This window comes from Pteropus alecto, unplaced genomic scaffold, assembly GCF_000325575.1.
Source record: "Pteropus alecto unplaced genomic scaffold, ASM32557v1 scaffold413, whole genome shotgun sequence".
NCBI lineage: Eukaryota > Metazoa > Chordata > Mammalia > Chiroptera > Pteropodidae > Pteropus > Pteropus alecto.
The window spans coordinates 3,447,093-3,470,498 of record NW_006434120.1 but is presented as its reverse complement, the minus strand read 5'-3'; the positions used below and the strand labels follow the sequence as shown (position 1 = coordinate 3,470,498).

At 34.3% G+C, this 23,406-nt stretch overlaps 1 protein-coding gene across 1 annotated transcript in view; it reads right to left on the bottom strand.

Annotated features, from left to right (window-relative positions):
• KPNA3 (karyopherin subunit alpha 3) overlaps nt 1-23,406 on the bottom strand; it is a 38,479-nt gene that overhangs the window by 2,729 nt on the left and 12,344 nt on the right. The window contains exons 5-15 of the mRNA XM_025044780.1: nt 23,304-23,399; nt 19,577-19,662; nt 17,473-17,559; nt 16,937-17,106; nt 15,755-15,799; nt 5,807-5,938; nt 5,074-5,202; nt 2,815-2,919; nt 2,646-2,717; nt 2,330-2,492; nt 356-450 (exon numbers count right to left, since the gene is read on the bottom strand). Coding sequence (XP_024900548.1) covers nt 356-450; nt 2,330-2,492; nt 2,646-2,717; nt 2,815-2,919; nt 5,074-5,202; nt 5,807-5,938; nt 15,755-15,799; nt 16,937-17,106; nt 17,473-17,559; nt 19,577-19,662; nt 23,304-23,399 — 1,180 coding nt within the window. The remainder of the gene's footprint in view (nt 1-355; nt 451-2,329; nt 2,493-2,645; nt 2,718-2,814; nt 2,920-5,073; nt 5,203-5,806; nt 5,939-15,754; nt 15,800-16,936; nt 17,107-17,472; nt 17,560-19,576; nt 19,663-23,303; nt 23,400-23,406) is intronic.

Sequence of the window (23,406 nt, the reverse complement as noted above, 5' to 3'; positions counted from 1 at the left end):
TCCCATTCTTAAGCTCCTGTATCTTTAGATTTATTTTACCTACTTGAACATACATCATTTCTATAATTACTATCTCTTCTCATACAGATTACAAATGCAACAAAAACTATTTTTACAATTTTACCTATAATGAAATTTCAGACATAGTATTTAAGAAAATTGATTGTTGGAAAGCAATCATTAATTTTTTTAAATTTAGATTTTTTAAACAACTGGGAATATGCCACTTCAAAAGCATCTGATAGAAATACAGTATAAATATGTCATATTAATAATAAAAAAAATTCTTAGTAAATTTACACATGTATAGGTTTTACTGTACACGCAGACATACCATACTTTAATATATACTTACATCGTCACCAGAGAAATATTGATCTATGATTTCAAATGCTAATTTATATATGTCTTCATTTTCATGTTGCTGTAAAACTTCGATTTTCTCCAAACCTGATAGAAATAATCAAAATAATTAAGCAGATACAATCAAAACTGTGCTCATTTTAATCATGAAAAATCCTAAGTAACTCGAACACTCCCACCCCTCACACCCAAGATTATAGTTTGTCTACAACACAGATGAAAACCTGAGCTGCTCTGGTTGGAGGACCAGAATCTCATGAATTTCTTCCTCTTTGGAAGCCCTTGGGGTACTCTGGTCCCTAAGGGAGGCAATTTTAAAAACACCTGAACACTCCATCTGACAGATGAGGAAACTGTAGCACATAGATGTAAAGGGATTTATTTCAGGTTGTGCGGCAAGTTAGTGACAGAACTAAAACTGAGATCTTCCCGAACTGCTTTAATATAATAATACTGTCTCGTATAGTAATTTTATCTTTCTCTTTGTTTTCCAAATCTTATTATTTTTATATTACTATAAAAATAAATTTTCAGAAGCTTAATGATTAATTGATAAAAGAGATAAAGCTTTAAATACTGAAATAATTCATTTAAAAAATGAATAAGGGGCTTATGTCCTATGGCCACAATGAACTTGGGAAATAATTTTTCAGTGACTGTATACAATGCTTTATTTATGTTTCCAATCTATTTTTTCTACATATCAGATGCACAAGTCTATAAATGTAAATTCTTAATAAATATTCTTCTTTGATATTTTTTTTAGCTAGGTTATTTTGAAAATAGTTGTTTTTCTTTATGTAGTAATACCCAAGCTAGAAAAAAAAGAAAACAGGTGTCAAAGATAATGAATGTACTTTATAAAATTATAAACTACTAAGTAAATATGTATTTTAATAATAAGTATTAGTGCCATAGACAGAAGTAACTATATTGACAAAAAGCTGAAGAGTAAAAATTCTGTAGCTCAAACTTTCTGGGTTGTTTTGAACCAGACTACAATGGTAATTTCAATTATCTTAAAAAGTAAAACATCTTAAAACCATGAGCAGTGAATTATAGTATAAAAATCTGGATTTTAATTATGTTTCTATAACTAACTACTTCTATGACCATAGACCATAGTATTTTCTTCTTGTTAGTAAGAAAATACTTCCAGACTGAATAGTCTCTGATTCTATCTCATTGGTTTTCTCTTAAAAAAAAAATAAACTGGGTAGTATAATCGTACATATTAGTCAACAAAATGCATATAATAAAACATGACATTAGGATACATTATTTGAAGGTTTGGGCAATTTAGTACATATTGAACAGGTACCTTTAATAATAGAATTTTAAAATATATGTTTCATATATCATTATCAGAGAAATAATGAAATGGTATTTCAAATCGCAGTTCTTTTTCATTAAAATTTCAAAGTAAGTTTTGTAGTAATAACTTAAGCATGCAGTTCTGGCAATCATAAGACTGAAACAAAACAGATGATTCCAAAACCATTAACATTTTCCAACAATATGGAATAGTATTTCACAAAGTAAGGTCCACAGAATCCAATGACAATAGGTATAACATGAAAATAGGTGTTTCTCTGTCAAGGAATTTAAGAAATGTTAGATTACACGAAGCTAATAAGTTTCTCAATTTGTAGTAGTTCTCAGAACTTTTAATTTGCTCTTATGCACTGTGACTTCTAGAGGAGCATTTGTCTTTTCCTAAAAAGCAATGTGAATCTCCAGGAAGGTTATGGAGTGACTTTCCCAACCAGTTTTTCTAAAGTACGAACTAATGTTTCTTAGAAATTGCTTTTGGATTGCTAACATAGTGAATAAAGAATAGCAACATACTTTGATAATGTAACAGCAATGTATCTTAATAGTTTCCTTCTAATTAGTTGTCTTTTAAGAATCTACTGTTTCACAGTTCTAGGGCTCAACTACGTTTCTTCAGTATATCTAATCTTACCTCCACATTCTTCTATTATTTCAGCTATTGTGCTTGCTTCATCACCAGCCATTATCAGAATGTTTTTCAGACCATCTAGAACCACCTGAACAACTTGAGAATCTTTTACAGACAGTAAATTACAGAATGGTGGTATTACATTCTGCTGTACAAGATACTCAACCTAGACAACAAGAGAAGAAATATTTTTATTTATATAATTATTTTCCCCCCAAAAGAACACAGCACAGGGCTTATAAACAAACAGTAACTCCTAATCATAACAGAGCACTATACTTTCCAATATTAACAATCACAACAATTTCTCCAAACTCACTTGATCTTTTCTGCCACTTATTGTTAAGTTGCTAATTGCCCAAGCAGCTTCTTTTTGTGTTCCAAAGTCCCCCTGAAGGTTACAAAACAAATAATAAAATGAATTCTTTATTCAGAAAGTCTTAGTTATAATACATTAACATACATTATGAACTCCTAATGTGACTGACCTTAGCAAGCTGGTGAATAATCATAGGGATTAATCCAGCATCTATTACAGCTTGAACTTGTTGCTGGTTGCCTGCTGTTATGTTGGAAAGGAACCACACTGCTTCCTATAATTGAACAAAATATGGGGCATCTTTATTTGAAAAGTTTTATCTTTAATGTGTTTACATTTTTATTATAATGTAGTTTATAAAGACAATAACAAAATCACCTGAGTTGCATTAAGGGGAAAGCATCTAAAAAGTGATTAGGTTATAGAGAATCCCCAATTTAAAATAAGTTATAAGGAAACTTCTACCCACAACATTTGGGCTCCATTAACTTAGCATTTGTCCATTCAATAAAATATGTGCTTACTATAAGCTAGGAACTATTTCAGGCAATGGTGATATGGCAGTGAATAAAACAGTCAAAAATTTCTTTACTCATTTTGGTGCATGAGCTCCCTCTAAAAGATGACAGAAATAAATAAAAGACTAAATTTCTTAATATTTTGTTAAAATTACTTTTAAGGTGCATTGCTTTATAATAAAAATATTTACTTGCAAGATATATTCAGAAATTAAACATCTAACTAGTCTAGCATGGGTCTATAAATAACAAATCTTATTGCAACCTTAGAGGTTGCACCAACAAACAAGTTTATTATAATTTTAGTGTCAAATCTGTATCTTCTTCCTCCCCCACAATTAAGACTTCATTGTAAATTTATTCTGCCATCCAATAGTATAGTAAAATGTTAACCACTGGTGAATTGGTGTTTATAGTATATAAGTGTTTATTATAGTATCCTTGCAAATCTCTTGTAGATTTGAAAATTTTCAAACTAACATGTTGACGGAATAAAACCGAGTTGGTAACTTCTACCTCCAGGGTTGCATGATGGTTCCAAGATGCAAATAAAACAAACACTCTAGGTGAAAAACTTCTGAAGCAATTAGCTGCTTGCTGAAGCCGAGTGGGTATCTATGTGAAACCTTTTTCTTTCCCCCATGATACCTTCACTTAGAGCATATCGGATCACAGGCCGGAACTTCTCTCCACCCACTTCTGTCCGGCTTCCTCACTTCTCAGCTCTGTTTCCAATTATGGAATACATTTAGCTGCAAAAATCATCTACATTATTGAAATTTCTACAGTAAAAATAACTGGCCCAGAGTCTAAAAGATTGTGGCTTCTTTCCCTGTGTTTCACTGAAACATATGTTTTTATAAAATGTGATTTCTGACAACATAATTTTCTAAGAGAATTCAACTGTCAAATTACAGTCAAGTAACTATATAAATACAAGTATGACATAAAAGAAATGATCAATTCTGCTGGTTTGGGGGATAGAGACCTTTCAGGCAGCTAAAACTGCATTAAACTAAATGCAAATCAAAACCACAAGTCATCACTTCACATCTACTAGGGTGGCTATAATAGTAATTTACAAAAAGGACCTGGAACCCTTATCGTGCTTATGAGAATGTAAAATGGTGAGGCCACTATGAAAAATAGTTTGGTAGTCCCTCAAAAAGCCAAACACAGAATTATGATGACTTGGCAATTCTAATCTAGACATATATCCAAAGGCACTGAAAGCCAGGAGTAAAAGAGACACTTATATGCCAATGTGCACAGCAGCATTAGCCAAAAGGTAGAAACAATCCTAGTGCTGTCAATGGAGGAATGGATAAACGAAATGTGGTAGAGATGTACAATGGAATATTTATTTAGCCATAAAAAAGAATAAAGTTCTGATACATGCTCCAATATGAATGAACCTTGAAAACATGAAATAAGACACAAAAGGACTTAAGTACTTATTTAACGATTAACAAATTTGTATCGTAAGCTTGAAATCTTGAAAAAAACAATTTTTATGATCTTTTAGGCATTGCCTCTTTAGGTCCAATCTAATTTTGTCACAAGATCAAATTATGATCTGTTTATAAAAGATACCAGCCATCCAATGAGAGCTTTTGTATATATTCTCATCTAGTGGCTACTAATTTGGTAATTGCTGATATGCTCAATCTATTTAAATAAAAAACATTGGTTAGTATAAAAATAATTTTTATTCTGTGATGGTCAGGGCAGCACTTGTAGCAAGCAATTAAAAACTCAAACAAAATAATTACAGAGGTTATTAGAAATAATTCTCATCTTAACTGCAGTGGTTTTGAAGATCACAATAAAAGCATCAGAAATAAAAAAACAATTAAAAATGAGATATACGAAGAGAAAAATGAACTGATGAAAATTATTGTATGCCTTACCTTATTTATCTTCTCTTTTGGGTGTGACAAGAGATTTGGGAAGTGTGACAGGACATCACAGTTGAGAACAACTTGGGTCTGCTCATCTGTGCCAGTCACAATGTTGCCAACTGCTCTGAGTGCTGCCGTCTGGGTGGAGATAAAATATTTACTACAAATTTATTTGTTTATGATGAAACTGATTCTATATTTTTCGTAATCCTGAGAAAATGTAAAAATGCATGGGGTGCATTCTTATACAAAGTATTATTCAGAACTGAGAAGCAATTTTGAATTTTAAAGACGTCTTGTAAAAAATGGAAATGAAATAAAAATGTAAAAGTCCATTTTTATCTGTTATGATATTGGCATTACAGAAAGATTTTAATAAAGGCCTGAATGGGCACACATAGAGAGAGAAGAAATGCAGTTAGGATGCTATTGCAATTATCTGGAGGAAAAAAAATGAGTCTTGAACTAAAAATCAGTGGCTCTAGATACATAAAGAGAAGACAGATTTGAAGCTATGTCACCAGAATTGATAGGATTTTGTAATGGAGGGGAAATGAAAGGAGGAAGCAAGGTTTCCAGTTTGGACTATGCTGTCTGTCCACTGAAAATCGAGTTCAGTAAAACAGCAGGAGAAATACGGAGGACAGGACTTGTATAGACATAAGTGAAGCCTAGTTGTTCAAGTGAATGGGTTATATATAGCAAACACAATTTTATACAAGAAAAATTTTTAAATACTTACTTGAACTTTCACTTCCTGGTGGCTCAGAAGGGGCACGAGAAATGGCACAACCCCTGAATCAATAACCATCTGTATCTGCTCATTACCTCCATCTGTTAGGTATGATAGAGCCCAAACAGTATCCACAAGAATCTATAGGAAGTAAAAAAGAATTACCAGTTAACGTATTTGTTTGAATGCTTAAAATACCTAACACGTCTCCGAGAGAGTGACATAAAAAGTAATTAAATTGAATGTTTTAGCTTGGTTGCTTACCTGATAAATCTATTAAGTAGTAGGGCAACTCTCAATGCCTACCTCAGATCACTCTTCACAAAATGAGACACAGAAGTCTAGGGCAACTTCTACCCCAACTTCTGCATTAATATATCAGATAGATGAATTTAAAATGGGCAGAAAAGCAATTCTCCCTGACCCCACAAACTGAGTACCTAGAAATCACAAGGAAACTTTATATACGGAATGAGACCAATATACTATGATGTATCAAGTCTAGATCAAAAAGATGATCTCTGTATATTAGGGGTTTTCAAACATATTTAGCAAGATAACAGATTTTTCAGATCACTAAAGAGATAAAAGACTTGACATTTTAACTTCGTTTGGGAAAAAAATTTCCAAAACTCTTAAAAAATGTCCCCACTTAAAGAGCACAGAGTATAAACCATGCTCTATACTCATCTAATTTTGCAAATAATAAAAAAACTCAGTCTCAGTTTATAGGTTCAGTCAAAGTCAAAGAGCTTATATTTAGCTTTCCTTGGTGTCTTCATCGGAATGTTAAGCACAGGTCTCACCTCATGTGAAATCCGGAGATATTAGTTATCTAAATTAAAGACATTCTGTTGCGCTAAAATAAAAGCAGTTACCTGCATTCAAATCTCCACATATCCTTCAAAAGAGTATACAGATGAATAAGAGCAAATAAAGTCACATACAGCCCACACCTTCAGCATTACTAGGAGTTAGAGAACACTATAAATTTCAAATCACCTGTAACAAGAGAAAAAATTAAATTCTAAGCTTTTGTCTGGATCTCCTGCCCCAAGCCTGTGTGAAATTTCAGAGAAGAGGAGAAGGGGTGAAGGGCTCAAAGGTAAAACGTCCTAGTAAAACTATTCCACATTAGTGGGACAGAGACCATGTGGTCCGGAAAACCTACAATATTTTGTGTCCATTACAGAAAAATGTACTGACACCCTTACTAGTGGATGAACTTTATTCAACTAAGAGATGACTGAGGAAATATTTCATTGGCGATCAAAGACTAATATAAATCTGGGGATAACAGTGGAAGAATAATTTATGAATGTTATTTGTTATGGAAAAATAGAAATATTGCAACTTCAAAAATTTGAGGACGGAAGGTATGCCTGAGAACTAAGCCCATCTACCATGCCACCCAAGATCTACAGATGTGTATAAGGGCAAAGCCTGCCTACTACCCAGCCTGGCAGTAACAGGTAACAAGATTATAATAGAAATCATGGTCTCAGAACAGCCAAAACGTACAGGCTACAACTGAAAATAACTCATCATACCAAGAACCAGGATCATCTTAACTCAAAAGAGAAAAGACAGTCAACAGATACCAACACTGAGATGACAGATATTGGAAATATCTGACAAAGATTTTAACCAAAGGGAACATTTTAAACTGAAAAATTCAGTAACCAAAATTTAAAACTCACTGGAAGGACTCAATAGAATGGAGGGAAGAAAAAAGTCAATAAGCTCAAAGACAGAGCAATACAAATCATCCAATCTAGATGAGAGAAAAAACAAAAAGATTGTAAAGAAATGAATGGAGCTTCAGGGACTTATAGCACAGAAACAAAAGGTCTAACATATCTATCATCAGAGTCCCAGAAGGAGAGGTGGAACTGAAAAAAATATTTGAAGAAAAAAAGGCAGAGAATCTCTCCAATTTGGCAAAAGACACAAACCTACAAATTCAAAAACAGTAGGATGTGGCCAGAGAAAAAACAGAATAAACTCATTAACTTGTACAGGTAAGACACATAAGTCAAGAAATATTGTTTAAAACTGTCAAACCAGATAGTAAAAACAGAAAAGGGCATTATAAAAGGTATAAGTATAAAGGTAACATTTAAACAAAACTATATCTTCCTAAATACAAAAACAAATTTTAAAAAGAGAAAAGAAAGCACACTAAGTAGAAAATAAAACACACAGAAATTATATACAAAATAATATGACAGTTAAAACCAAACCCATCGAGCAATGTGAATGGGCTTAATTCACCTATAAGAAGAAAAAGATTTTCAAACTGGCTCTTAAAATAAAACCCACTCTATACTGTACATAAGAGGCACACCTAAAACAAAGTAATTCAGAAAGGCTAAAAATAAAGGGATGAACAAAGGTATACCAAATAAATAAGAAGAAAACAGAGACTTGTCTTATGAGATAAGTAGAATTTGGGCAAAAAATCATTACAAATAACAAAAAAGGCTACTTTATAAAGCTAAATCTCACAATTTACAATGAAGATATGTTATAAACATCTATTTACCAAATAATCGTGCAAAACCATACAAAGCAGAAAGTAAAAACATGCAAGAAAAAAAATACTAATAAGATTTTCCACATATTACTGTCAGTATGAAGGAAGTCGAATAGACCAAAAAAAAAACAAAAAAACAAAAAACAAAAAATATATATATAGATCTTATAAATACAGGCATACCTTGTTTTGTGGATATTGCTGTTGACCCTGAGAAAGAAGATACCTACCAAGAAGGGCTCCTGGCGGCTAACTGGGCTGGAATTTAAAAATAGAGCGGAGCAACTGTTTCCAAACAGGGGCCTCTCATACAAGCCAGCTTCAGGGAGAAACCTGCACTGATCTACCTGCCCTGTCGTGTTCCTGTGATAAGACAGCACTTTTATGAGTTCCTGGAACTGTATTTCAACCAGTAGGACTGAGACTTTCCTGTCCAATCAGAACCATGCAGCTTATCTTCACTGAACAATCAGACAGGTCCATTATGCCCAATCAGGACAGTGCTTTTTGGACCAATAAGCTGTGAGGATTTGGAGTCCTCATTTGCACGAGGACAGACCAATCAGGGATCAGGGGTGGAGACTTCTCTGTATATAAGTCAGCTCCCCTGTGGCTTGGGGAGTGCACCTTCCCTTTCCAGAGAACACTGTGTTTCCTCAGTTGGAGCTGAAGCACCAAAGACTTTTTGCCAGAGTGGAGCAGAGCTATCTAGCAGGAGAGAGGCCTAGCTAGAGGGCCGTCTCATAGTTTGCTGCTCCACAACTGTGCTCTCATTGCTGTGATGTAAACTGTGGAGCTTTTCCATAGTCATGCTAATCACAACTGAGCTGTCTGCACTAAATAGTTTCCTTCTTTACTGCACTCCAAATTGGGGGTTCCTATTGGCACTGAATTGGTGCCAACAGCCACTGGATGACCTGGCACCCAACATGAAGTTTTAAAGTGATGCCTGATCTGACACCATCTTGAAACTGATACATCTGGTGCCAACGTGAGCCGCTTGTGCTTGAGTTGTCTTCCTGGTAGTAGCTGAGGGTCTTGGGTAATTCAGATCCAAGATCTCCCATGCTTTCAGTCGAGGTCTTGGGAGACTTTATGTGGTTTAGGCAGGGGACCCTCATTCGGTGACCTTAGTTCATACATCTGGACCAAGAGGGCCCCTCCATATGACTCAGGTTTGGTGCCCAGGAGGGGTATGCCTCAGTCAGGTTTGGCACCAGAAAGGGTACCTTCCAGGTTAAGACTAGGCCTTGTCCACAAGGTTTGTAGGGATGCCCAGGCTAACAGGCACCTGAAAGGTTGCTTTCATAAGAGGGGTGCATGTGAGTATGTTCACATTCCCCAGCACTGGGGAAGAGGAATGCCACCCATGAGGAGTACAAAATGGGTAACTCATGCCCTGAAATTCTCATGCTAATCAGCCTCCTCCTGGTGGAGGCAGGGGGACTTTGGCTAATTGCATGCACAAAATCGCACTCCAGAAAATTCTGACTGGGTAGGCCTCTGCACAAAAATAGTACGAGATGGTCTCAAGCTTTATTGGCTAAGATGGGGTTCCTCTGAAACCCCAAGACTTGTCTATTTGTATGCTTAATTAGAACAATATCGTACCTCCCAGAAACAATGAGAAGCCTCTTTAAAACAAACAAACCAAAAACCAAAACAACAACAGCAAGTGGTACCCTGAGAGCTCTAAATAAAATCAAGAGACTACTATTGCCTCCCTTAGGAAAAAAATTCTAAATTTGGTAAATGCCTTGATAAATCAAAAAAGGAAACTGGTGCTTGCAAAACTGGAACAAAAGGAAAATCGTTGGAAAACTTTTCCTTTGCCCCTTGCACTTGCAAATGTAAAGCCAAGTTTACTAAGATACCTCAGAGGATCCTCACTTACCAGCCCTCCCTGCCTACACCCTACTTCCTGTCGGCACCCTTCCTTTCCCTGCCCCATCTTCTCTATCTCCAGATGGGTGGAAGTCATCTGATGCTCAGGCTTCACCTCCAGAGCCATCTTTCTCCCTACCTCCAAGAAAATCTGCCCCTTTTAAAATTCAGGCCTTTTGGGGCCGATCTCTTTACTTTCTGGGTTTTCCAACTTTATTGTGCATACTTGCTTTCCATTTTGTGTTGCTTATGTTTTTTGATAAGCCTATCTTAACGAGAAACTTTAAAGAGAATTTCAAAACCTCTTAGAGACAACCGAATCCATTTTTGATTTTAAAAACAGCTTTAAAGGAATTTTTACAGCATGCAGAAACTTTGGCCATCTGAGCAAAACCTCAACTTAGTCCATCTGCCAGAAAATATATTTGGATCCATAATTTTTCTTTTGAATTTTGTATTGTGCTGTCTGTTTATGTGTGTCTCTGGAATGCATGTTATAGATAAGGTGTATTTCTACTGCTAGATAGTAATGTCAAAATTGATTTGTAAATTCAAATTTAGATTGTAAAAGGGCCCGATTCAATCAGCTTAAAACAGATGAGCTCTTAGATGAATTGGAGAAATAACAGAAACTAACACAATTGCTTCTCAAGTGCATGCGATCTTGGATTAATCTTTAGTAAATAAAAACTAGCTTAAGAATGTGGGTTTAATTAAGAAGGACATGCAGTTGTCCACTGCTCTGCTAGCTTTGGAGCTAGCCAACCAGATGAGAAACTAGGGTAATAAGTTTGGAGACCTTAGTGTGTTATTTTGAAAGACGAGAAGTACAGAAAACACTTCATTAAGACCTAGACAAAACAAAGCCTGATTGGGATGTGATGTTGATAGAAAATGACTGCATACAGAGAATAAGATGTGTGTTTCATAAAAGAAGGTAAGAATACAAATACGTTTTTATTGAAGGAAAAAGTAATTCTGTACTAAAGCGAATGTTCTAGAATAAGAAAGGAAAAACAAAGGAGAAAAGCTGAAAGGTTTATGAAAGATGAGATGTCTATAGAATGTCTATGGATGTTAACTTCACACATGCTTTAGAGACAACCGGAGTTGAACCAAGTTATAAGTGTGTATTACATTTAATTCTTACATGCAGTAAAAGGTTAACTCAGTAAGTTTGGGGTACTCAAATCCTGCACATTCCAAAGAAAGCACTGGTCGTCATCAGCTACTTTGAGATAACCTGAGCCCTTGGATTATTCTGCTTGATAACACTATGTATACCTGAGATCTTGGATCCGGACAGAGAGCTTATGCTAACAGTGTGATTTTATGGTGAATACCTCTCTTTGTTTGCCTGAGGCCTTGGACCATACTGTATCACTCCGCCCTTTGGTAGGGGATGGAGATTGAGTAGCTAAGGTCAGTCATGCAGGCTGTTCATGCCTATGTGACTGACACCCCAATAAAACCCCTGGGCACCAAAGTTCAGGAGTTTCTCATTGGCAATATTTCATGTGTGCTGTCATGCATGGTTGCTGGCAGAATAAAGTGCTGGCCTTATAACTCTACTGGGAGAGGACAACTGGAAGCCTGAACCTGGTTTCTCTTAAATGCTACCATATGTGCCTTTTGCCTTTGTTGATTTTAATATGTACCCTTTTGCTGTAATAATCGGTAAGCATAAGTGTTACAGCTTTTCAGTGATTCCTTCTAGCAAATCATTGAACCTGAGGGTGGTCGTGGGGACTCCAACACACTTATCACCAAGCATCACTAACAATCAAGTCTCAGCACATAACCAATCTGCTGCAACTGATTAATTTCATTTGTACCAGCAGTAAAATAGCTAGATTTGTACCAAATATTAGGTAACACTCAAAATTGTCTAGGCATGACAAGCCATGGATGAACAAGTTTAAAAAGGGCATGAAAACCAAATGTTACAGAATCAGTAACTTTAAGAAGCACAGTAACTACAAAGCAAAGGAACACAGCCTGACCTGAATCAGTCCAGATTTCTTCTCTAGTCCTCAAGGTCAATATTTAGTTTTTCTTCTAATGTCTCACAGGCACATTAAAGTCTATAAACCACTTAATTACCTCCACACCCCAACCCAGCTTCTCCAGCATCCTCACTAGTCACTCTCATACACGAAGTCACTCCTGCTGTTTTATACTTCTCCCTGCTGCTATTCTTGTTTTCTGTTGTGTCCTACCCTAAAACCCAAGTTAGAAAGCTGGGCATTATCTCTGATTCCTCTTATCTCTCACCACCCATAATAAAAACAGCAAGTTTTATCATCCAAACATTTCTCAAATCTTCCCTTGTCTTTTTATTCCTAATGTCTAAGCTCTAGTACTGGTCCTAATTTTCTCTCATCCGTACCACAAAATCGCCACTGATCTGTTTTCTCAACTCCAGTTTCCTCTAAAATTTACATACCATTTAGTAGTATGAGTTATCAATCCAAAATACAAATTAAAATAACCATTAATCTCTGGTTCCTTATCAGATACATAAAAGGGATACATGGCTCTTAAGGTGGTATAACACTCTGCATGATCTAGAACTTGCTAAATCTCTGCCCTATTTTTTCCCCTACATTTTGTTTCGTAATTTAAGCTTCCATCTTTTAATTTTCAAAACTCTTTTGCAGGTTTCTCCTCCCTTGCTGCGGCTGCTCAAACGCAGAAAATTCCTTAGAATTCAATTTTTAGCCCTTTTTCTGAATCTTATTCAATGTCCATATTTTTATGAATCCCTTAAATACTGACAAATCTTAAGTCTGTATTGCCTTTTCCCTCTTGGAAACATTGCTAGGGAGGAGCAAGGTAATCAGAATCGATGTGCCTGTCCTACAATAAATTCATCATCTTCCTCTACCAGTCGCATCTTTTTTCTTTATCCCTTCTGAGGGTTCATAGCATTATTATCCGATCAAACTGTCAAATTAGAAATCAAAGTAATTTTTACTTATCCTCTCTTTGATCCTTTCCTCTCAAAGGTCTACTCACTTTATTTCTTGACACTGATAGTTTTCCTCTCCTAACCATTTCTGCTTCTAGTTCCTACCTTCATCAACTTCCTTAAGCCTACTATGATCACAAAATAGGCCTACCCTCATTCAAATGTTCCCTATTTCAAACCAACCATACTGCTTTTATGTTATCTGTCTATAAGAGAAGGGAGCACATTATTCTTCTGTAAAAATCTTCAATGACTCTGTACTGATTATAAGATAAAATCCAAACTCCTTTACAGAAGATTTAAAACCCTGCAACTTAACTCCTCAACAAATGTGTTGGGTTATTAACTACCTGTATTCATCCCATGTAACCTCCCATGTATTTTCTTGAGTCCTGAATATTTCCTCATGTTCCTAAAATGAAAGTTTCAACTTGACAAAATCTTACTTACCCTAGTTACATGACTTTAGACAAATTACTTAACTGTCTGCCTCTTCTGCAACATTTGTAAGAGGGAGATGATGACACCAACCTCATAGGATTTTTGTAAGGAATAAATGAGTTAACATGAGAAAAGTACTTCCAACAGTACCTGGCATATTTAAACCCTCAGTAAGTACTAACTAGTAACAATCATCTTTGTCACCTCTATCACCACTTCTACCACCACCCTTTCTCCCTATAATATTTACTTTAAATGTGACTTTTGCCGTGAAGCTTTCTGGTTGACAGACTATGTGCTTCCATAATCTAGCATTTTGGTCATTCTTCTATTTTACACTGTGTTCTTGTTTGTTTTCACATCATATTGTGTTTATGTGATAATGGTATGAAAGAGCATAGGCCTTGGACCTGGCTTCAGTTCTCAGCTATAGCTCTTATTCATCATTGTATGACCGCAGTTAGGTTATTTTACATTACTGAGTTTCAATATCCTTATTTGTAAAATAGGAGAATAAAGTATTCCATAGGTGCTAGTAAGATAAAAGGAGACTATAGAAATAGATTCCACATAGACAGTCACTGACAAAGTTCATTCCTTTCATTTTTTTATTTGCTACTAATGTTGAAGCCTCAAAGGGCAAGGTCTCTACGTCTTTATCTCTAAGCATGTAATTCATGGCACAATTCTGGTTTTTGTGGAATAATCTGTGATTGGTTGTTAAACTTGACAAATATGCCTATAACTACAGTACTTTGCTACTTTAATACTCCTGGCTTTCAAACAAACAATCGACGGATGATAGAAACTTTTATTTACCTATAATCAATTCCACAATGTCTTGAGGAAAAGTCTTGATGGAAATAGCAGATATTTTACTTATTTCCCTTTTAATCTTGGCTGTCAGAAAGCACAGAACTAAAATTGGCATTCAATTAGTGAGAAATACATTTTTTTTGTATAACTTTTCCTCCTCCTTTTATATTTATTATCTTGTATGTTTTTGCTAAGTCACTTTTCTATACATTTTAAAAATAGAATAGCATATAACTAAAAAGGTTTCATTTAATTTCATAACATTTCAGGCTAATATGTTACAAATAAAAAGTTACTTTAGTTACCTTTAAAAGATTCCTTCCTAAGAGCTTAAAGTCCTAAAATAAACTAGAGGAATATGGCTTAGTACTTTTATATGAACTATACTGCCTCTTGAGAAATGTTAGCAAAGACATATTTTCTTCATCCTAATGATAAATCACACAATTCTGGCACACACACACACACATACACATGTATGTATTACGTGAGTGTGTAAATAAAGATAAGATTATAAAAACACAAACATACAACAAATCAGAAAGAGATCTCAGTTGGAACAAGAGAAGCCAGATCAATGCTAGAATCAATTCTAGATTCAATGAAATTTACCCGTTGTTTTACTGCATGGAAGAATAACACTTTGCCCTGCTACATTTAGGAAAACTGTCAGATTGCCTAATAAAAATACTTGCCGGAATATATACAGAAAACAACGAAATCTCAGGTAATAAACAAATCATCTAAAAATACATTTGCACTTAAACCTATACTTGATATTCTTCAATATTATACCTCAAAAGAGTGTCGTCTGAGAGGCAGTGTGGTTTCATTGAAAGTACTCAAGATCTGTCATCAGAAGATCTGTTCTGAATACCGACTCACAAACTCTGCAACTCTGAATAAGTTACTTAAACCTTTCCTGAGGCTCAGTTTCTTATTTTGTAAAATGGGGACTATGATATCTAGCCTACTTATTTTAAGAATCAAATGAGATTTAAAATAATATGAAGATGCTTTATAAAGGTTTAACCACCTTATAAATATTAATACTTAAAAACACTACTAATAATGATATAGATAAATAAATAAACTACAAACGTGATATTTTCTCTAAAGTTAGCATTTTGCTGTCTGGATGATCTGAGTTATAAACTTAATTTAACCTTAATCCTATTTCTGAGAATTGCTTATGCACTGTGGAAGTTAGACAAGTTAGTATGCAGACATTTATTAAAAGTCTAAAGAATATAAAACTTTTAGTTCCATCAAGAGCAAAATCCCAAATCTAAGCTTCTGCTTTACTTACATTTATGTCCGTATGGTATATGAGGACACATAAGGCTGGCAAAATCTGAGGAAAGAAGATAAACAATAAGTAACACTAGAGTTGAAGAATATATCTTTGTAAAAATGAATAACTGTGATACGAAAAGCAGTAAATACTACTTGCAGGGCAAGAAAGACAATATTAAATTTGTTTGACTATTAGGAAAATGAAAATCTGATCAATTCAATCTGAAAAACCAAAACATTTCAGATGTCTGATTAAAATATCCAAATACATCTAGCAGAGATTAATGTACTTTAAAGGAAAAACATTTGTTTTCAGCAACCTTCATTATGACATATAATGTCAAGTGGAAAGAATGGAGATGCAAGTATACAGTATAGCTATTTTAAAAAGCTTTTCTTAAAACTGTCATCATTGTCTCAACCTGTTTAAAGTGAAAATAAGATTTTATTTAATAAGTTACTTGAGTTGAATCAAAGTTTATGAGTTCAAATTCAGTCAAGAAAATTATAACCAGTATAAAGTATAAAGGTTGTTTATAGAATTCAAGCCTTACAGATCTTTTTTTAAAATCTGGGTGGGAGGGCACATGGGGTAGGAGAATCACTTTACTAAATACATTTTCCTTAACAGCAAAAGGAAGCAAAACCAGGCAAAAAATATCAATTTTAAAAATTCAGAGTCAACATTTTTCTATGCAGTCAAGTGATTAAAGGTTATGTAGGATTTTTAAAATCTTAAAAATACTTAGATTTGTTTATAAATTAGATGTAAAAAGAAGTTTTTACTTTGTTTTAATTGTAGATTTTACACTATGTCACACATTTAAGAATACTAACTGTCAGGATTCAAGGGCTTAATGCAAAATCACTCAAGAACATTTGCGTGTAAGTACACTAGTTTTATCTAGCAATCTATTTTTTTAGTGTTAAACCGACAATGCAGTGTAGTAATAAAACTGATCTATTTTCTTTTTATGAAAATAGTGATAAAAAAATAAGAATTAGGGTGGACTGACATTTTTTCAGGTGCCATAAGATATTTTTTTCACAAGAATCAAAAATTAAATGACATATTACTTAACATCTCATACCTGCAATGAAATCAGTACATGATAACTTCATTTCATGTGCATGAAAATGTAAAGCATAAACATAGGGAAAATATACCATCTGGCCTTTGCAATTCTTCATTTACCTCCTGAACTGTCTCCATAGGCGGTGGGGGGTCCTTATTCCTGCAGAGATTGACAATGACCCATGTGACGTTCCGAAGGAAGGTGATGGGGATGGAGGGATTGATGAAGGACAGAAGAGGTTTGACAACTCCCAGTGATATGACATAATCTCTACATTGAGGACCATCACCTACAGAAATGAAAATTGTATTTAAAAAAAAAAATTACATTCAGGATGAGAAAGTCTGAAATGTATGCAATGGCTCATGTTGGGACACTGATGTTCTATGTTTCCTCACTGTTAGTCAAGGTTATCAAGTGTTGCTCTTTCTCCAAACTTTGATTTGGGGGGACACAAATTTAATCTATCAATCCTGATAGCAAATTGCATATCTGTTTCAAAGCGGTACCATTTAAGTCAGTACTTATAAGACAAGAAGATTATCAACCCACGTTAAAATCAGAGGAAACATAGTATGTAATGGCTATGCCAATGTAGGAAAAAAGTTAATTAAGATTCTTAATTAAGAGTCTTTCAAACCTAAATACAACTTACCTATAATGTTTCCTAACGCCCATACTGCTTGTTCACAAACATTCTGATGTGGCGAATGGAGAAGTCTCAGAAAAAGAGGTACGGCATCTATAATAAAGAAAAGCTGATATTTAGATTGCGAAATGTTGAAAAGTTTATAGACTGAAGTCTAAATAAGCTGATAAAATACACAGAACCTGGCACACTGTAGTTGCCCAATTATAGTTCACTTAATGAACAAATGGGGCAAATACTTTTACCCTAAAAATAATTTTAGTATTTTCTCCTAGTAATATTCGAGTAACACACCTATTAATAGTATATATAAGTTGCTATTATGCCATTAACTTAAAAAATCCAGCAATTTTTCCTATAATGCATTAAAAAAAGGAGTTCCTACTCCAAACACATAACCTTAGAATACTTTAGTCAACGTGACCCCAATTGCTGATATGCGATTAACTAAAGAACTGATTATTCCTATATATCAGACCTACCTTATATTTTAAAATAAGTTATCATTAGAATCCTTATTTTTTATATAACTTACATGTTAACCCAAATTCTAAAACACTGGTATTATATTCATTCCAGATAGAAAACTAAGTATAAGCCAGATCACTTTTTCTTAAATTTCATTCAGGTGTATACTACCTCTAGGATTTTTGCTGTATCTCCAAGCTACCTGTATTATTTACTTAACATTTAAATTAAAATTGACTCATCCTTTTAACAGCTTTATTGAGATATAATTTACATACACTATAATTTATCTAAGTGTACAATTTAATGGTTTTTACTATTTATACAGAGCTGTATAGCCATTACCATAATCTAATTTTACATTTCCATCACTCCTAAAAGATATCTCCTACCCAGAACAGCCTTACTGCAGACTTCCCCAGCCCAAGGCAACCATTTCATCTGCTTTTTGTTTCTATAGATGTTCCTATTCTGGACATTTCATATAGATAAAATTGTATAATAAGTGTTTTTTATGTGTGCGTATTTGGCTTCTTTCACTTAGCATAAGGTTTTTGTGGTTCAGCCATGTCACAGCATGTATCCACATTTCATTCATTTTTACTGCTGAATAGCATTCAATTATGTACCACATTCTGTTTATCTGCTTATCATCTAATGGATATTGGGGTTATTTCCATTTGCGGGCTATCATAAGTAATGCTCCTGCAAACATTTGTGTACAAGTCTTTGTGTGGACAGATTTTCATATCTCTTGGTTCTATCTAGTAGTGGAACTGCCGGGTCATATTGTAACTCTATGATTAACTTTTTGATAAACTGTTTTTCCAAAGAGGATGCACCATTTTATATTTCTGCCAGAAATGTATGAGGGTTTCAATTGACTCACATCTATAATTTAGTTAATTTTTCACCTCTGTAAATAAAAGGCCAGTATCACCACAAATAAAGCTAACCAAAAACTTAAAAATGAAAACAAAAATTGTTATTAAATTATACCTACTAGTCTCTATTGAAAGCCCTAGTCTAAAATCTGTTCCCTTTCTGATACAACTAACATCTAACTGGAAGCTGTCGCCTTGACATTACTAAAATATCTAAAAAGAAAAATGACAGAAAATAGTATTCTCACTATGTGATTCAACATAGCTTATTGCTATATCGTATACTACTTAAAATTAGAGTACGACTTAAAGTCAGTTTAGTGTCCTACTTTTTAACAGTACTTGGTGACATTTAGTTTTTTTTTCAAAGAGCTTTTGTCAGTTTGGTCAACACACTAACAGTAGTTATTCCATCTTGAGGCAGCAATAATTTTAAAAACATGTATATTATAATCTAAAAAGCATAAGCTGCTCAGCACTTTGGAAGTATCAGAAACAGAAATTTTAAAACCTGTTATCAGGTGATGGTCTCTATCCAAAATGATAAAACTCTACTCACTTTTTTGTAATCATGATTAAAATTATTTAATGATAGATTAATGATACCTATGGGAAAGATATCAACCATCAAAAGTAACTTATAAAATTCACCAGTTAAAATTTTTACAACATAAAATTCGGTCTTTACACTGAAACTCTACTTCCTTGCCTTTATTTAAAAAGAAAAGTCCAGCGAGTTAGGAAGCTAATTTACTTACTAGACTGTACAACAGCTTGAGTCTGTGCAGAAGTTCCTGATGCTATATTAGTTAACGCCCAAGCAGCTTCAAATTGTAATGAAGGACTGTAAAAAATAAAAAAATCTTTAGGCACTTTACTCCCACTTAAATCTATATAGTTATCCTTTACCTTATCCTTGAATTTCACCTTATTTATATCCAACTGCCCGTTGGGTATTCCCATCTGAATGTCTCACTGGCTCCCAAAGTCAGTCAACAGAAACTTACTTCTTTTATGTCCACTGGCAGCTGCAATATGTAGCCAGCCAGTCATTATTTTCCTTGACTCCTTCCTCTCCCACAAACGTCTAATCAATAAATCATACCAATTTTACCTCCTAAATGTTTCTTATATTTATAGCATCACTCCTAATATCACTGTGCTAATTGGGGCCCTCATCTTCTCACTTGAATCACTCACTGCTACAGACTCTAGTCTAATCTTAAAGCTGGAACCCCATCTGACTCCACCATATTAACTGTTTTACATACTGGAGATATTATAATATAGGCTGCACAATTTTGCTGAAAGGATGAGATCATTATCATTTGAAATAGTGATAGAAGACCCTACAAAGAAAGTAAAGACTGAACTAGCTTATCAAAGATGGATAAAGACAGAAAGGCTGGAAATACAAATAAAAGTGTCATGGGTAGATGATCATGATGTGTATGGATGATTAGAAATAGATCAAGAGAGCTGAAGCCAAGAAGGTATGCAAAAATATATTAGGGGATGAAATTGGAATGGTAAGTTATCTAAAAGTGTGTGTTGGTAGAGTGGGAATTGTGGGGAGGATGACTCAAACCCCAAGCTTCAGAACTTGAAATTTATTCTACAGACATACTAAATATAGAATACTACTTAAAAGAAAGTGAAGAAAATAATGTTGGAGGCCATGGTATGCAGAATGGATTACAAAAAGGTCAAAAGCTGATGTAGGAAAGACTTGTCAAAAGGGAATTATAGCTGAAAGAATATAAATTCCTTTAAACAGAATACCAGACTGGAAGGAGGTGGTAGTGAATAAAAACTAAGCAGAGCCAAAGGTTAGGGACTCAGAAAAACACTATAAATATTGAGGAAAGAGAGTGAGGTTGTCAGCATCAAAAGGTTAGAGAAATCCAAGAAGAAAAAGGTTCAAGGAGAATAAATGTCATCAGAGATACAGCAAACAGTGAGGTTAAAGACATGGAACAGATGAGAAAACGGAGCAGTAGACGAAAACTACATGATGAATTTTGGCAAAAAGCAGGGACTAAAAGGATATCAGAAGTAAAGAAGAAGTAAAAGAATAAGGTCAAAGTTGATGAGACAGTATATGCTGTCCCAGACTAGAAGGAGAAAGGCTTATTAAGCTAGACTAGGTGGTTTGGCAAAATACTAGAAATGAAGGCCTTAAAAGAGAAAACGAAAAGATGTAAAAAATAAAATTACAAAGCCAAGTAAAGTCTTCTAGGACATCATTTGAAAAGAAAAAGAAGATATAGAAAAAATAAATAAGTGCAAAAAAACCCCATAACCAATAAATGAACATTTATAAGCTTGATAGTGTTTTGTATATATTATTTCCAGTCTTCACAACCACTTAATTTTTATTTTTTAAAATGCAATAAATTTTAATTTTCCAAATGTTCTCAGAAAGAATTATCAGAAACAACCTCCAGTAATAAAACATAGCTGCATAACCCATTTACCCCCAGTGAACGAGATGTGTGCTGTGAGGTGGCAATGAAAGACAAAGCTCCTCTGTGGAGGTAGTACCCTCGATGCATAAGCACCCCCTCCTTCACATGAAGAGTGAGAACGACAAGAAAGGGCTGAGGGTTGCCTTTCATATTTCATTAGCCATCGGTGTTTTCGTAGTACATGAGATGACTGATTTCAGTTTTACAACAATACCGATATTTATTCTGAAAGGTAATCCTATCTTCTGAATAGCAGATATTAACAACTTCCAATATAATTTCTAGGAATAATTTGCAGTTCTGAAACATGCTTTAGAAAAACATTTACAGGGTGAAGTGGGTAAAGGAGATCAAATATATGGTAGCTGAAGGAAACTGGACTTTGGGTGGTGAACACACAATAGAATATACAGATGTCAAATGATGATGTACACCTGAAAATTATATGATTGTATTAACCAATGTTACCCCAATAAACTTAATTAAAAAAAGAAAAGAAAAGAAAAATATTTCCAGCAGTCTGTGCAAGACTTATTCCTATTCCATCATCAGTAAAATGGACTTATTGGGGCAGAAACTAAATTATTCTGCTGCAAATTTTAAGACTGCTTTCAAAACCACCAAGTACTCAGTATGGCAGCCATGGGTCTGACATCAGTGTGATCTTAACAGAAACCTTTGACGAGGTGGAGCTGGTCTGGACAGAGACCCCACCCTAACTCTGCCCAGTAGCCCCACTTCCTCCACAGTGCTGGGGACTGATCCCGCCACCCAATTTTTATAGATGAGGGTATCTGAGGCTCAAAAGCCACTTGGGTTTTGGTCAACAGCAAACTCCGGATTTAAACCAGGGTCTATCTGGCTCCAAAGTCTAAAGTCAGAAACCCCTGAAATTTTTCTGTTTCTGTTTTGAACAGTAGTTACACAGGTCTGTATATTTTTTACCATTCTTTTCTCTATATAAGCTTTTTCACGGACACACCCACACAAGTGAGTGTATGCCAAAAACTGGAAAGTAAAGGAAAAAATGATGAAGCGGATCAAGAACAAAAAGGGGGCCCTAAAGGTAGAGATAGAAGTTTTTAAACAGCTGAAATAAAACTTACTTTTACTTAAATAAATCTTGTTATATAAAATATACATGATAGTATTTAAAAAGTGTTAAGAATTTTTAGAGGAATGGTGGTGGCACACAAAGGAAAACCCTTAGTGGCAACATTTATATACCATAATTTTTATCTACTCAACTGAAAATTCCTTAGACAACATTTAGCAAAATATCCCAAATTTTAGTCTAAATGCTCTAAAATGCAAAAACAACATTTGCTCTAAAATTTTTTGACGTTCTAACTTACATTCTCTTCAGGGAATTCAAATAATGAGGTTTAAGATACTGCCTATCGGGATATCCCTAATCACTAAAAGAAATGGGGCTGGTACCTCAAAAGATACCAAGTGGTATTTTTTCCTTTCTATTCTGTAAAAGCATAACTTGCCCTCTTATTTTTAATTTGCCACAATAAAAAGCATGACGTTAGAAAACTAATCATGGGTGAAGTTTGGTTAAAGATTTCACAGATTAGTGGTTCGGCTGGAATATTCTCATGGTAAGAAAGAGCCACTCAGTTCTGGAAACCATTCATGTTGACTCAGTCATGAGGTTAATCTATATATAGACTCATAAGCAAAGAGTGACTCAAACACTATTTGGGTTGTTTTAAAGTATTACTAAAAAAAACCCACTAATGAATAAACACTCTAAGTATTTGAGATCAGTTAGAACAGACAATAAACAGAAACTAAAATTTTCCTAGAAAATATATACACACTTAAACTAAAAAGAGAAGCACTTTAGGTCTGTTGAATAGGATCACAGAATGAGAACTTTACGTAAAAATGCATAGCAAATAAAAAACATAATAAATGCAAAACCAAATTGAACCCATTAGTTAAATAACAATTCTAAATTTTCAGTTAATTGAAAAAAAAGTGAACAGGGAATCAAATCTGTACTTACTTATCATCCCTTTCTAGACATTTGACTAGAATTGGTAAAATCCCAGATTTTATTAAGTCGTCAATTGGTGGGTTTCTGTCACTGGATAATAGCTTTCTAGAAG